This window comes from Corylus avellana, chromosome 7, assembly GCF_965113065.1.
Source record: "Corylus avellana chromosome 7, dhCorAvel1.hap1.2, whole genome shotgun sequence".
In the NCBI taxonomy this organism is placed as follows: domain Eukaryota; kingdom Viridiplantae; phylum Streptophyta; class Magnoliopsida; order Fagales; family Betulaceae; genus Corylus; species Corylus avellana.
In genome coordinates this window covers 20,488,537-20,504,936 of record NC_142496.1, presented here as the reverse complement: position 1 = coordinate 20,504,936, position 16,400 = coordinate 20,488,537, and the positions used below count along the sequence as shown (strand labels likewise).

At 36.3% G+C, this 16,400-nt stretch overlaps 1 protein-coding gene across 4 annotated transcripts; it reads left to right on the top strand.

Annotated features, from left to right (window-relative positions):
- The first annotated feature begins 3,581 nt into the window (after positions 1 to 3,581).
- Positions 3,582 to 15,703, top strand: LOC132183633 (serine/threonine protein phosphatase 2A 55 kDa regulatory subunit B beta isoform). Of its 4 annotated transcripts, XR_009440498.2 has the most exons (15): positions 3,582 to 4,071; positions 5,597 to 5,700; positions 5,817 to 5,915; positions 6,031 to 6,150; positions 10,939 to 11,148; positions 11,337 to 11,428; positions 11,820 to 11,938; positions 12,337 to 12,460; positions 13,034 to 13,157; positions 13,881 to 13,949; positions 14,056 to 14,147; positions 14,258 to 14,335; positions 14,526 to 14,593; positions 14,952 to 15,176; positions 15,306 to 15,703. XR_009440498.2 is itself a non-coding variant. In XM_059596995.2 (14 exons), exons 1-14 carry the CDS (start codon positions 3,957 to 3,959, stop codon positions 15,086 to 15,088), a joined length of 1,548 nt encoding a protein of 515 aa, XP_059452978.2. In that variant the 5' UTR covers positions 3,582 to 3,956; the 3' UTR covers positions 15,089 to 15,703. The 4 variants fall into 4 exon arrangements, 3 of the variants coding, with proteins under 3 accessions (XP_059452978.2, XP_059452977.2, XP_088374301.1); XM_059596995.2 differs by having other exon boundaries at positions 10,939 to 11,145; positions 14,952 to 15,703; XM_059596994.2 differs by having other exon boundaries at positions 14,952 to 15,703.
- The last annotated feature ends 697 nt before the right edge of the window (positions 15,704 to 16,400 follow it).

Here is a 16,400-nt window from a genome sequence, read left to right as displayed (position 1 = left end):
TAACAGCGCGACATTTTGAATTTGAACCAGTAAGATTTTGATAAACTCATTGATATTTGATAGGAAAAAACTACAGATACCCCTTAAATTATTAGAGAATGATTTTTTTTCAATTTCAAATGAAAATATTTATTTAAGGGCTACGATTTAAAATTGATGCATATAAATATATAGATAATTTGACATTATTTAAAAAATTTAAAAGACGGTTAATATTGACTGTATTAGTATTGACTTCATATACAACCTTAGATTCATTAATTTTAAATTTTGTAGTGTTTTGTTTGATACAAAATGGTTGATTGATTTGACCTCTTCTCGAATGATTTTGAATTAAGAACGTATTCTATTTTTTAACACATATTTTTGTGAAGCATTCAACATACAAGAATAATTTTTATAAGATCTTAACACAAATCAAGTCTTTTGCGCCCTTCATTGAAAGGTTGACATATCAACATGTAATGACAAAGGGCTTTGTTATGAAAAATATCAAATTTGATATCTTCTATCACTCGTCGAAAAAAAATCATCCTCATTTACCTAATAACACAGAACGGAGAGTTAGCCGAGTTAAAAGCCTGATTGCATGTGACTGAGTCAGGAGAGGCGGGGCAAAGAGATCTGCAACTTTCACTTTGATATTCGGCTTGAACTTTCACTGCAAAATTGCAGTTTTTTTTCCGCCTTTCTTTTTCTAGTAAGATTTCAATATCATCCTTGGATAATCTTTAATCCCCATGTTCGTCATGCTATGAATATAGCTCTCACAGCACTGGAGAAAAAAAAAAAAAAAAAACCACTGCCACTGCCCAAGCTAGCGGCGTCCTCCCCGCCATCGAACGCCATCCTACGCTGCCTCTCATGCCATCTTTCATATTGGCTTCGTCAGCGTGTTCAAAGTAGGCACAAACCTATGCATCTCCTTCAGTGTGTTCCATCACTTAGGCCAACGATGCCCTCTCTCCACCAAACGACACTCTATGTGGCTACACCATTGCCCATGTTGTCTCCTATATCGGCTTCATCAGCGATGGCCGATGTGCCCATAATTTATTACATTTTTCTCTCTCTCAATAATTTAGCCAACTTGATGTTATATGCACCAATAACATGTATGGACATCTTCTAATTTATCAAATTCCGTACTAAGACATGGTTCCATTTGATCATTATATGAAGAAAAGTTGACAATTGGTTGCTTCAAATCATTTTGATATTTTACCATTTTATTGTCAACATGTCCTTCTTTAATAAAATCATCACAACATGACATTATCTCAAGTTCTTTACTATTAATACTCATTTTAGAGATCCTTACAATATTCTTTAACTATAACTACTAAAATCTCCATACACATACAAACTTCTTCAACTACAACTAACCAACCAACCTCGATCCGGTGCGACTTGCCCGAATCCCTTGCTGATGTTTCTGGTTTTTGGGTTTGGATCTATGTTTATGCTTTTTAAATTAGATTACTGCTTTGTTTGAGCTTGTTTGTAGGGATTTTTATTGCCAAATGTTGGTTTGCTTCTCTGATAGACCCATTTCGAATGGTTTCAGTGCCTACCTTCCATTGGCATCCTTTTGGATGCCTTGTTCGCTGATCCCTTGTGAGGTACCTTTGGATAGCTCCGAGTTTTGCCTTTGGAACCAATTTTAGCGGTCCTTCTAGAGAGGCTTGGGTCATTTATGACCCATTGCCTACTATTTGTGTGTATTTTTTACACTGTAATTTTCGTTTTTTGTGTATTGTTAGGATGCCTACCCCTTTTTTGGTGTTGTAATCCTTGTACCCGCTTCTTATTTGCTTAAAAAAATTTTAAAAAAAAGATCGAAAGCTGCAATTGGCAATTTACAACCAAACACAATACTTAAATAATAGCAAAACTTCATTCCTCTGCTTTCTCTGTAAACATCAGTAGCAAAACTTCATTCCTCTGCTCTCTAACAGTAAAATTTTTCATGCTGTCATCAAGGGCCTCTCGTCTGCTGCTACAGCTGGTGAAGGTCATGTTGCTTCTCAAGCTGAAGAAGTCTATTCTTTTTTGTTTCTGTTTTGATTTGGTATTTGCCTTTGTAGTGCACTTTATTGTGCACATGTAGTTCGATGGCCGCTTCTCCGGAGGCATTCGGAGAAGCATTCCCAATCTTTATGTAACAATTTCCTTATTTGCTTTAAAAAAATTTTCAGCAACCAACACACACTACTAAAGAAAAATATCCAAAGATTTCAACGAGAAACAAATAGCCCAACAACCCAGATGATAAAAACTGAAGAACAAGATAAAATGAACCAAATTTGAAAATATCCTCCAAAGAATGAATACCCATAACTATTAGTGGTGTAGCAGGGGTGGAGGAACCGTTCGTTGGTGGCGTGGGTAGTGTGGCTCGGTGATGTGGATTTTCTCTTAAATAGGAAAAAGGGATTTTGTCTATTGATTAAGAGAATATGAAAAAATCATATGTTTTCATCATAATCTCATTTGGTGTGAAAAACTGACGTGCCAATCTCATATTAGAGGGCACAAATAACTTGATTTATGGCAAGACCCCTATATAAAATGTTATCTAAAAATGTATCCTATTATGCTCTTTTGATTTTCAGATTATTTTGTCCTGGCTGATGTTTGCCGAATATTGAGCACTTGTTAAGAATGATTGAAATGCAAGCACTTGATTTATTTGAATATAATTTTCTTCATTTTATTTAAAATGAATATGCGTTTTTCTATGGTTAAAATTTAATGCTATTGTATTTATTGGTGTAATATGAATTAGGATCTTCTTCAGTTTTTTAGAATATCTAGTTAGTTATAGTGAAAATGTATTTTTGTTCCATAAAAAAATGAAAAGATAAAAATACCCCTAAATTATTATCAACGGGATCCTCTTCGATTAGTTTGAATGGGAGAGGATCTTCTTCCCAATGATATAAATATTAGGTGATGAATATATTGACATATCATTTACAAAAGAAAAATACTACGATTTTTCTTATAGTTCTCCTGATGTATGTGAATATTATTATTTTAAAAAAAAAATTTACTATTTAATAAAATAATATTCAGATAAGATTAAAAAAAAAAAAAGTACATAAGATAACTTATTTATTTTCAATCCAATAAAAAGATTAAGGGAATAAATAAATACAAGATCATTGTAATCTACGCCATAGTCATCCATAAAAGCTTGAGTTGGGCGGGCAAGGGTCTGTCATTTTCAGCAACTTAACATCATTAATTTCCATCTGTGGAACAACTTATCGTCACCCTCCATCCCGTCTGTCTGCCACGATTTGCGTAAATGATATATTTATTTTTCATTTAACCCATCCCCACTCACCTAAATCGCGAAGACAAGTAAACTAGCATTTAATTAATTAAATAATACTAGTAAATGAAGTGCTTGTAATAATTATACTAATTCAGAGGTACGCAATCCGCCAAAAAAACACTTGGAAGCGACGACGTTTTCGCTGCTCCATCGCTGTCTTTCCTTTCTCATTTTTTGTCACCCCATTGGTCATCATCATCCACAAAAAGAAAAAAAAAAAAAAAAAAAGAAGTTAAAAATTAGAAAAAGAGAGAGTGTGTGTGTTCGTGCGTGAGAAAATCTCATCGATTCTCATCCCACAGAGACAGATTGAGTTTCAGAGAGAGAGAGAGAGGGTGAGTGAAATCTCATCGATGTGAATTTCACAGTGATAGCTTTAGAGAGAGAGAGAGAGAGAGAGAGGCTTCTTCGTCATTCTTGTCCGTACACGTATGATTGGAGAGGACGATGATGAAGGACGAGACTGCATTTCCTGAGTCCGTGAGACTCCTATAAAAAGCCGAGTCTCAGATCGACTGGTTTGTGCATTTGAGTTGCGTATTTCGTTACTGATTTCATTGTTAATTTGGTTCCGGATTTTGCCGAAAAGAGGGAGCGAGACAGAGGGAGAGAAATGATCGGCGGAGACGAGGCAACGAAGGCGCCGGCGGCGGGGGCGCCGCAGCCGCTGGAGTGGAATTTCTCTCAGGTATTCGGCGAACGGGCGGCTGGGGAAGAAGTTCAGGAAGGTTCGGTTTTCAATTCCGATTTTGAATTTATCGATTAGATTTTTGTTAGGGCTTGATTGTTATGGTTTCTTAATGTGCTTTTATTGTGTTAAGTTACTAATGAATTGTCAATATCCCTTTTTGGTGAGCGAGATTTGTGCATTCAATGCTAGAATCGTATTGCGCGAGTTTGACTGATAAGAGTGGGTTTTAGTTTGAGGATAGGAGTTAGTTATCTGCTATGGTCATTGTATCCGAATGGCTCCTGGTTTATAATGTAGTTCGGGTGAGAGTTGCTATGTTCTCATGATTTTTCTGTGATGAGAGGATTTGTGGCTAACTTAGTCCTTAAACTACTGAAAATGCATTCGTGACTCTAATTTGGTTGCTTATGAAAATTCAATGTCAAAAGGTTACTATTGATAATTGGTATGGTTTGTTTATGACTGTATGGCTGACTTATTATGTTTGTTGACTGAGCATATGCTGTCTGCAAAAGACAAATGTGTACATTATAGACACTAGGCTTTATGCATGAGGCATATGCAGCGGTTTTATACTTTTCTTGTTTATAAGAGTATTTTATTATAGTTATTTATATGTTTGTAACATGCAACAGCCTTTGGCTTGCTAAGGTTGAGAATTCACTATTACTTGGTGGGGAGTGGGGAGTATTAGTTAGGATTTGTATTGGAATATTGTAGAGATTCAGGATAGAAGAACAACTTATTAAGGACTAGGAGTTTAGATATTAGCTGGTATGATAGATTTACAATTCGAGAGGTTTTATGGAGAATATTAGCAAGAAATTGCTGGCCAGGTTAGAATCGAGAACCTATTTAGATCTAAGTAACCTTATTAATACAGATGGTTTTGTATTTTTTTTTTTACTTCAAAAACACAAGATTTACAATTAAACTACAGGTGTTTTTCTATTTTTAACTTAAAAAACACTAGATTTATATTTAAACTATGGCATTGAACACCAGCAGAACACATTCTGAGGCCAAGTCACCAGTTCAGACTATAAATTTTGTGTATTTTTCCACTGTGCTAGCTACCACCATGTTGACATGGTGTTATAATCAAAGCAGTTTGAAGAACTACGTGAGTCACATCAAGTTGACTCAAAGTGGATTTATTGTTTGAGCTGAAAGACTAGAAGCAGCTTAGTAGTTGGGTAAATGGTGTTAAGTCCTCGATCTTGCTCGGTGGTCTGTGTCTATTAATTATGTACCAAAGTTTTTAGTTCCTTACAATCACTAGAATTATTGTGTGTGAAGTTTGGAGCTGGTGGATATTAACCCTACAAGTTAATTGGTAAGGTTTTCCCTTTACTCTTCTTGTTAGGAGGGATTAGACAGAATTATTTGGAATAAAAATTGTCTTTTTTTTTTTTTTTGAATGTATCATGTGTCATAAGCATCATTCACTTGATGATTTGGCTTGAATACTTTCTTCTTCTATTTTCTTTTACCCGAATGGCTATAGTGTTTGAGAGTATTACTAATTTGACCTGTTTACATGATGACTGTTCTATCTGCAGTCGATATCATTTCTGCTATTGAATTTGATAGAACTGGGGACCACTTAGCTACTGGAGATCGTGGAGGTCGGGTGGTTTTATTTGAAAGAAATGATGCAAAGGATGTAAGTTTGTGATGCTTTTGTTGATTTTGTAATGTTTTGTTGATAGTATTTTTCCATAATGTTTTTCTTGTTACGATCTTGTAATATAGTCTATGATATAAACATAAAATATGTAGCATTATGGACATCGAAGAGATCTAGAGAGGACAGATTATTTAATCAGTAGGCATCCTGAGTTTCGTTATAAAACTGAGTTTCAGAGCCATGAACCTGAGGTATTACTTCTACTGGCTAGTTATGATAATTGTTTATTTGCATATAGTTATAACCTCCTTGCTGGAATGCGGATTTAATAATTTTTGTTGCCTTGTTTACCTTTTCAAAACTCAGTTTGACTATCTTAAGAGCTTGGAAATTGAGGAGAAAATTAACAAGATTAGATGGTGCCACGCAGCTAATGGTGCCCTGTTTCTTCTCTCTACCAACGATAAAACTATCAAATTTTGGAAGGTAGGGAAAGCGCTTTTGAATTTTTTGAACTTTTCTGTTCTACATGAACTGCTCTTTTCAATTATATTCCTAAAATGTGATACATGAATTATAATTACTCCACAAATTACAAATGCTTGCATCATGTGACATAGGAAAATTAGGAATTCAGTCAGGTGTGTTTGTGGTGGGCTTAGGGTTAGAAGAATTTGTGGATCTAGGCTTTGGGATTTTAGAATGAAGGAAAGAATTCTGGGCGGCAGTAAAATTAGGTATGTTGGGGCTTGTTTCTTTGGTTAGTTATGGGTAAAGGCTTGGGAATACATGTAGTGTTTTGAGGTTTTGATATGGTTCCGGAAAAAGGCTTGATTTAGGGTTGTAAGAGAGGTGAGAGAAGCTGAGATTGAATCTGTCCGCAGTGAACAGTACCAGAGAGAGGAAAGAAGACTAAGAAGACTAAGAAGCACTCTAGACATAAGGGCCTTCCATATATCAATGCATTTAGTTAATCTGACTGTAAATTATTTGAGTACAAAGGCACAGTTATATAGGTTTTGATTTTAACTTCTCCTAATCAATTTAGAATTTCTACTTTCATTAGTAACAAAAAACTCTGAATTGGATTGGACGAAAGGCTATACATAAAGACTCACCTATTTATTAAAAAAAAAACACGAGGCCCACAACTATGACACACACCACCTATATATTATCATCAACTCTAAAAAAAGGGAAATACAAAATAAATGAATTATTGCTCCAAACCATGGACACTTGTTCTTGGACCAAAAAGGATTTTTGCTTGGTTTTGCCTTAGTCTTAGGCTTTCAAAGAGGATGCTTTATATTTAGCCAGCTATATATGCAGCATCAATTCTCCCCCTTTGCAAAAAACTCGAATCTATCAAGTTTGGAGCAAAAGCCAATAATCCATCAGAAATGGAACTGACTCATTTGATGAGAAAGGAGCCTACCATCTTCTTTAACTTTATTATTGCACCTCACTCTTGTTTGAAATATAGTGTTCTCCATTTGGTCCTCTTCAATTTTATTAGTTAAAAGCGAAGGTCGAAGAACTAGTCAAAGTTTCTCTTCAACACTCTCCACTTCTTTACCTATATCTTCTTCCATTGCACAAATAGTCACTTCCTTCTTATAATGACCTAGGGAAAAGCATAAGTCACATTTGAGCTATCACCTCAAGGACTAATCAAGTTGGAGCTTCCCTAAAATCACTTATAAAGTTCAGTTTCATTTAGTAATTAAGCAATGTGAGACTTAGCACTCATGAGTGTCTTTCTTTAAATCACCTATTCTATTTGGACAATTCCTCTTCCTAATATAGGATTAGGGTGTTACAAACTCCCCTCCTTAAGCCCTTGATATCCTTGTTTGGCTCATGTCATGCGGTGCTGACAGTACCATATGGCATTACTAGGTGACTTTAATACCATTTGTAACGACTCAAGAAAAAGTTTTGGCCATATTTGTGTTATCACCCCAAAAGGACTAGTCAATTTGGAGCTTTCCTATAATCACTTATAAAGACCAATTTTGATATATACATATTTACCTATCAAAAAAAAAAAAGACCAATTTTACCTAGTAAGTAATGTGGAACTTAATACCCATGAGCGTCTTTCTATAAACCATTAATTTCTATGTGGGCAACTCCTCTTCCCAATATAAGACCAGGGTGTTACACTTCTACTGTCCAATAGTATATCATACCAACTTATTAGGGCGTTGAGCTGAAATGCTTTGCAATTAGAGCATTGGTTTTTCTTTTCCTTCAGATTCGAGCTTGTGTTACTTTATGCAGCAGAAGAACTAGATGAACGAGATGGTCTAGCGGCAGAAAAGTTGGAGCTATTTCCAAGCTTTTCCTCAGACTTTTCTTGAGGGAAGCCCATAGAAGATTTATTCCCATTTTGTATGTTACTTCCATATAGCTTTGAGTACTACCTTCTTTCTCAATTCTTCCTCATTTGATATGCAACCTGACTTAAATCTCCCATTGTACTTGAGCGACAAGGGGCTGAACTAGAAGCTATATGTGCCTTCAAACCCTTTCGTTACATAGTAATGATAACACTCTTACCTGAGGGATGCACTTGCTAGTTTTAAAATATTTGGCAGCATCCTAGAGAGAATTGATTGTGGTGAACTGACTCTCTGCATCGGTGACCTCTTCAGCTTGCCTTCTAGCATTGGTTAGTAGTAGGAGTTGGGTGGCGCGTGTGGGCTAGTGGGTGGTGTTTTTTAGGAGTTAAGTGGTGAAGATGGGTTTTGTGAGTTGGTTTTACGTTGAGGCTTAAGCTTTTGAGCTTTCGATGGTTGAAGGGGGTTTTGCCATCCGCTAGCTTGGTAGAATGGAGAAGTGGATTTTCCTGAGTTGCGTTTTTGGGCCAGTTGTGTTGCTTCGCTAAAATCCATGGTGGAGGCACTGGTTCATAATCCAGAGGCGAAGGATTTTATCCATTCGTTTAGGGAGGGGTCCAAGGCCTTTATCATTCAAAGAGGCTTCAATAGGCTAGGCTGGTATTTGGAGGTGGCGCAATGGGGGACGCAGAGGCCTCATCGTGATCTCAAAGGGACGAGAAGGGCAGGGTTGGAAAGAGTGCTTTTAATCAAAGTGATCCTATCTCTTTTAGATAAATAAAGCCTTTTCTAACCCACAAAACGATGTTCCATCTTTTCAATAATGCCATCCCATATTGATTTTGCCTTGAATGAAGGCCCCAACGGAGGATTCAGGTACTTCATAGGCAAAGAGAACACCCTACAACAAAAAATACTAGCCAAGCCTCCAGCATCTTTCATGGAACCTACTGGGACCAACTTTGATTAGCCAAGTTAATTTTCAACCCCAAGACAGCTTTAAAGCATAAAAACAGACACCGCAAATAAGGGAGATGATTAATTGGCCTTATAAAAAATCAAGGTATCATCTGCAAATAATAGATGAGACACTAGGAGCTCTTTGTTATTCATGGACCCCACCGAGAAACCTGATCAAAGCCCCCTATCCACAGTGGCAAACAACATTCTTCTCATAAGAAGAAAGTAAGATTGAATCTGTTTACTGGCGTGAAACAGTACTCATGAACAGTATCCTAGAAAGTACAGAAAAGTAAGAAGCCCTCCTCATACAAGCCTTCCCTAAATCAATGTATTCATTTTTATTAATTAATTCCGAATTGTTAAGAGTACAAAGGCACACTTATATTGACCCTAGGTCTTAACTTCTCTTCATAGGATTGGAACCTACTTTGACTAGTAAATAAACTCTTGATTGGACTGGACTAATTCCCATAATTAAAGTCTATAGCTTAAATAAAACTCTTTATTTATAAAATAAAACCCTGGGTCCACAACTATGTTACACAATTCACAATTGGAGAATTATGAAAATACCATCGAGTCTACAGAAATCAAAATATAAAATAAAATGAAATGAAATAGTATTAATCTAATTAACTATAATGGGCATTCGTTCTTGGACTGAAAAGGCTTTTTTTGCTTGGTTTTACCGTGGAGTTAGGCTTCCAAAGAGGATGCTTCATATGAATCATATCTAACCATGCTATAGATGTGGCATCATCATGTCACCTTTTAGGGCTTGAATTGTGGATGCTTGGACATTTCATGTTGCACTGATTCACTATTGGATAATCTAAATGTAACTGAAGAGATGGTAGTTAACTAAAAGGATATGTGTAAAAAAAATGGAAAATAAGAATTTTAGTGACAGTTATTATGCTATGGTTAGTCACTGCTGTATGAGGGCCCATTTAGAAATATAAGAGATGTCCGAACTAGTTATTTCTGAGTTAAATATGTGGGCACTTGTCTAGATAACGTGCATGATATTATTGATGGGGATCAGAAAATTCTAATGCATTGAGTCTTAGGAAATAAATTTAAGGGGAAACTTCACTAAGGACCCCCAAACTTCCACCTGTTTTGAAATACCCCCCTTGAACTTCAAAATCTCTCAATTTAGTCCTCTGAACTTTCAATTGCTCTCAATTTGGACCTTTCCGTTAATTTTAGCCGTTAAAAATTTAAAAAAAGACCAAAATATCCCTGATTTTTGTTTTTTTTTTTTTTTAAATAAAAAAACGTTTTAAAAGTTGAAATTTTATACAAAAGTCAGGGGTATAAACGTCATGTGACGTTTAAAATCTGACGGAGGGGTCCAAATTGAAAGCAATTGAAAGTTCAGGGGACTAAATTGAGAGATTTTGAAGTTCAGGGAGGGTATTTCAAAACGAGTGGAAGTTTGGGGGTCCTTAGTGAAGTTTCCCCGAAATTTAATGCATTGAGATAGACAATTCTACATAAGAGGACAATTTTTGCTGGATAATTTGTGCCTTTATTTGATCTGGGTGATCATAAAGAATGCATCCTGGAGAGACAGCTGTCTTAGGTTTCCTAAGAAAATCTGAATATATATATAGGACCATTGTTATCCTAAGGGGAAAAGGAAAAAAGGACCATAGAAAGCCCCCTTTTTCGTTAATAACACTTGTAAAGCCGCCTCTAATGTGAGCTATTTAACCCTAAAGCTTTTGATTTCTTGATATCTCATAGGACAGCTAGGAGGCCAGCCTTTTGAACATGTACCCCCTTCTTTTTTTCAACACGCATATATACAGCATAGTTAGATCTTGCACTAACTGGTATAACAACTTAGTGAGCAATACTAGTCCTGGAAAGATCAACTGTCTATTTTGTTGAATTGGAACTTCCTAAGATGAGACTGATAAGTGGTGTTTTCTGCTGCTATTGATTTAATGCTGGGCAGGTCCAAGAGAAGAAGGTAAAGAAAGTATGTGACTTGAATGTGGATCATTCAAGAGCTATGGGAAATGGTCCAGTTGTTTGTTCACGTAAATCAGCAAGCTCCAAACAGTGCATGGAGAATGGAGGATGTAATGAAAGACCCTCTGGTTATTCGAGCATTGATGCTTCACTTCCATCTGGGGGTGTCCCGCCCTTACGTCTGCCTGTGGTAGTTGTATTCAATCTGATTTACTTATTTTCTGGCACCAAATGGTTTTGGAGTTAAGAAATAGTTTTGTTTGGCAGCTATTAAGCATGCCATTGTTGTCGGGCTTCAAGCATTGGCAAGGGCATTAACTGTTTTCTTGTTATGGTTGTATGTGGTTTGCTTTTTAACACTAACACCTTTGTTACATTCAGGTGACCACTCATGAGACAAGCCCTGTGGCTAAGTGTCGAAGAATCTATGCTCATGCACATGACTATCATATCAATTCTATTTCGAATAACAGGTGCTTACTGATAGGATGTATTCTTTAACCTTTTTCATCTTAAATGCTTTGTCTGTATAGCATGTCTTTTATTATCTAGCATATTCATGTTGACTTTTGTGCTTGTATTTTTACTGAATTTGCCTTCTACCTATTCTACGAGTTCCTGGTCAATAAGGATGCAAGTTATAAATGTCGATTCACTTCTTCCCTGCATGGCATGTGAAACTGAGAGCAATATGGTTATAAGGCACTATTTAGAAGAAAAAAGGATTTAACCCTAACTTGATGTGTTCTTCTATGCAATATGCATGTCGGTAGTGATGGCTGGTTATTATATCTGGAGTGCCTCCTTTAGCTATCCTGTTTATGATGTTCACCGATCGCTTAATATTTTTCTTTTCTTTTGTAGTGATGGTGAAACTTTTATCTCCGCGGATGATCTGCGAATAAATCTTTGGAACTTAGAAATTAGCAGTCAAAGTTTCAATATTGTTGACGTGAAGCCTGCAAACATGGAGGATCTCACTGGTAGAACTCATGGCATCCTGAGTGGCAATTACATGATTTGGTGGATCTTTTATCATTTCTAGTTGAACTGTTAAAGGATTTGGAAGTGTAAAAAGAAAAATCTATTCCAGTAGATAAATCAGCATTCTTTCTAGTGTCTCCATTTCGCTTAGTATTTACTTTTCCCGTTATGCAAGGTTGTGACCTTCCTTCCTTAAGTTCTCCTTTTCTGGGGTGAGGGGATGAGATGACATCTAATCTGTTTCATTGTCTGTTCTTCTCTCAGCTGTTTCTGTTGGATTTTGAAATGTTCTAGTTATGTAGTCAACCTAATTTCGTACATAATTTGTGCTAATGTGGTCAATGAGCTTTCTATATTTAAATATTTGTATCCACGGTGCTTGAATTTACACGTGCAGAGGTGATAACATCAGCAGAGTTTCACCCTACTCATTGTAATACGATAGCATACAGTAGCTCAAGGGGTTCGATCCGTCTTATTGACATGCGACAGTCAGCTTTGTGCGATACTCATAGCAAATTGTAAGCTTTCTGTCAGTGTTTTGTCTACTTACAGTCCTTATCTTTTGTTTGCATCTTAAAGATAAAAGAATGAGAGTATAAATAATGAGTATTTGGTCGGAATAGCATTTCCTCCCGTCATTAAAAAGGGTGAAGTAGGGTGAGGTCTTAAGTTCAATTCAGTATGGGTGTGCGAGTGGTGTTTTACAACCAAAAGAAAAAAGAAAAGAAGAGCTTCACCCTACTCATTGTAACATGTTAGCATAGGGTAGCTCATGGGGCTCGATCTGACTTATTGATGTGGCAGTCAGCTTTGTGTGATACTCATTGCAAATTGTAAGCTTTCTGTCAGTTTTTTGTCTACTTATATTCCTTATCTTTTGTTTGCGTCTTAAAGAAAAAAGCATGAGAATATAAATGAAGAGTACTTGGTCCGAATAGCATTTCCTCCCGTCATTAAGAAAAAGGTGAAGTAGGGTGAGGTCTTAAGTTCAATTCAGTATGGGTGCGCGAGTGGTGTTTTACAACCAGGCATGAGCATGTTCTCATATATGGAAAAATTTTACTTATTTATTATGCTTTTTATTGGTACAGGTTTGAGGAGCAGGAAGTGCCTGGTTCAAGGTCTTTTTTCACTGAGATAATAGCCTCAATTTCAGATATTAAGTTTGCTAAAGATGGAAGATATATACTTAGTCGAGACTACATGACTCTTAAGGTTCATATTTTCTATTCGTTTCAGTTTCTATTTCCATGTATCGGTTGAAACTGTGTTTGCATCATATCTAAAAATGAAGCTGTGAAGTGTTGGATGTTTCTTCATTCTAATCTGGTTATGCATAAAAGAAGTTCATGGCTATGAGTCAGCTGTATTCAATGTTTTGAAAGACTTGATACATTTTATTTCTTGGCAGGTGGGGGGGAGAATTGGACTAGTGTTTGGGAATTGTCTCTATGTAATGTTTTATAGAAGTTTTTATGATTGAGATGATTGTGGTTAATAGGAAAAAATTTGTATGCTAGAAGTTTGAAAATTTCTATGGAAGACAAGTCTCTTCTATTTATCATAGTTACATAAAAGTAGTATAAAACTGTGTTCTGAAATATCTTTGAAGTACTGGGCATGGTTACAGTTTTAGCAAATGGATTAGATGGTCAATATGATATAATATGCAACGGGTTAATTGAGAATGAATAATGAGTTAGAGCAATATACTTGGTCTCAGTTTGAATCTGAGAAGATTTGTAATAAATTATTCTGATTAAATTTGATAAAGTGGTATTGTAGTTCCCTAACCTAAATTAAGATCGACTTCTTAATAGAATTCAAATGAAGTATATATGTAAAGTTCTTTCTGATCTCCAAGTTTCTCCATTTCATTACTCCAACAACTTCCTTTCATTTTGTTCACTCAAATGGTTTTGTTTTCTTGGTTGACAGCTATGGGACATAAATATGGATCGTGGCCCAGTTACAACTTTTCAGGTTCATGAATATTTAAGACCTAAGGTGACGTATTCCACAGAAAGCCTCTATCAGTTATTGGTGATGTAGAATGGAGCTGGTACATTTATAACATGTAATGCAATTTATTTTAGTTCTTTATTTTGGTCAGCTGTGTGATTTATATGAAAATGATTCAATCTTCGACAAATTTGAGTGCTGTCTAAGTGGAGATGGACGTCATGTGGCAACAGGTTCCTACAGGTCTGCTTTAAACATATTTTGATTGATTCTTTTTTAACAGCGTAAGTAAAAGTCTTACTCGTGATCCCTCAACCTTAGCATTTGATGCATTATTTCTCCTATGATTCCAGCAATCTATTCCGTGTGTTTGGTTGTTCTGAAGGCAGCACAGAAGCAACAACATTGGAAGCCAGCAAAAACCCTACGAGGTATTCTCTGGAAATGTATATCGTGCTAGTTTAGGTGTATAATAATGCGAAAAAGAGCTGTATCTGAACTTAAACTAGTTTGACAGGGTACTCTATCCGAGTGAATAGTATTATATGATTGTCAGAAAAAATCATCTTCTTTCTTTTTTTCTTTTTTAAATGTGATTTTATTTATTTCATGCACTTCCAGGAGACAAGTCCAAACACCAACAAGGCCTTCTAAACCTCCGGGCACCCTTCCCCGTGTCCTCAGGCGAGGTATGTCTTTGTTCACTTGCAACTCATATACAATGTAGTCCAAAGTCGTAGAAACTTCGTGCAGGTGACTGCCGAATGGCTTTGTCTTCCCAACGATATTACATTGACTTGTACACAATGAATTTGCTAAGCTCAATTTGATTGGTTAATTGGTGACTTAATTATGTTGAGATTCTAGTTCATGTGATGGCGAGTTGTGATTCAGTTTATATGCATTTTGTATGAGGTACATAGTTCATTTTTAAGAGCAATATACCTGTGATAGTTATCCGTCAGGACATTTTGTTTATAATCTTAATCTTGTTCTAATGTTTGACTTGTGGCTTGGCGCATCTTTTTTCCATTTCAACTCTAAAAGGAGCTGATACCTCTGGGGCGGATGCTAATGGAAGTGCTTTTGATTTCTCCACAAAGTTGCTACACCTAGCATGGCATCCAACTGAGAACTCAGTTGCCTGTGCTGCTTCAAATAGCCTCTACATGTATTATGCGTAAAGATGGTCTTGGGAGAATGTACTTTTGCCAGACAAAAGCTCTTCTGGGTTCCTTTGGCAAATGCTGCTTTGCCTTCTGCCCCAAACTGGTGATGTTTAATTCTGCGCCATTTTTTCAGAATACCTAACACTTACAAATCTCGCCTTTCCCAAACCTTATGATTTCAATCTGGGGGATGTGGAAACTGTCAAGGAAATGACTTAACCTTTTGCTCCAGGCAGGCTAGACATTGCTGTTTTGCTATTTCTTAATAGGTCGAAGATCTGATATTTACTCTTCTGCAACTGAAAGAAAGGGTGCGCAATGGCGCTGCAGGTTTCAGACCAGCGGGGTCCTAACATAAAAGCTAGGAGACGGAAGTATTATGTTGCATCAATTCTTTTTGATACCTGGGCCTTCAACCTTGTATTATTTGAACCCAAATCATAGGGATTGTGAAATTTTTATCATGATTGTTGTTGTCGTACATTCTAACCATTCTTTCTCCTCTTTCAGAATTTGCTGATTTGTTGTTATCCTTGCCATGTAATGGTCAATTTGGCTTCAGAATAGAACACCTCATGGGCATCCTTTCAACCCAAATGTGTGGCTTTTATTTGATAGGTCTATTTTTCTGAGGTTGGGTGTGTTGGTGAAGGCAAATTGTGGGGTTTTTTTTTTTTTTTTTTTTGGGTCTTTGGTTGCCAAAGAAAACATACTGATTTAAATGCTTCCTGAAACATAACTTCAAATTGAAGCCGGACGGAGGAATTTAAGTTCCTAGTGATGTTGTTGTTCATTTGCTTGCCTCATTAAAAGCTTGTTTGAATAATGTTATAGGCATATGGGGAGGAAACGTGGGCAGCTTAGCACCGCTGTGTCTCAATGTTGTTCATTACCATCCATTAAGGTTTGCTGATGTAAGGAGACCAAAAGAATGAGGTTTAGAGAAAATGACAGGGAGCTATAACTCAATTTCAATTAAAACTAATTTATTCATCTTGGGTCAAGAAGTGGGCGTGCAGCTTGATACACATGCCATTGTAATTTGGCTCCAGGAAGAACATCGTAACTTCAACAAAATTACAGTTCATCGCATTACTCTGTTGCTGCAATTGGTCCGGGAAATCTAATATGAGAATAATTTTTATAGGAATTTGACATTCACATCAAATTGAATCTTTCCCATCGACATTAACCCCTCGTCTCAACGATCTACTATACAAGAATAGCATAAAACGATGCCATCGCTGGACAACAGTCTTTGAATAAACAGAATTCTAAACTTACAAAATTGTACTTAAAACTAATAAATCATTTTACATAATATTGT

Coding starts and splice junctions, on each gene's coding strand:
- LOC132183633 (XM_088518175.1), top strand. CDS start 3,957: ATGATCGGCGGAGACGAGGCAACGAAGGCGCCGGCGGCGGGGGCGCCG. Junction 6,151..10,938: donor AAACTATCAAATTTTGGAAG/GTAGGGAAAGCG, acceptor AATGCTGGGCAG/GTCCAAGAGAAGAAGGTAAA. Junction 12,461..13,033: donor TGCGATACTCATAGCAAATT/GTAAGCTTTCTG, acceptor TTATTGGTACAG/GTTTGAGGAGCAGGAAGTGC.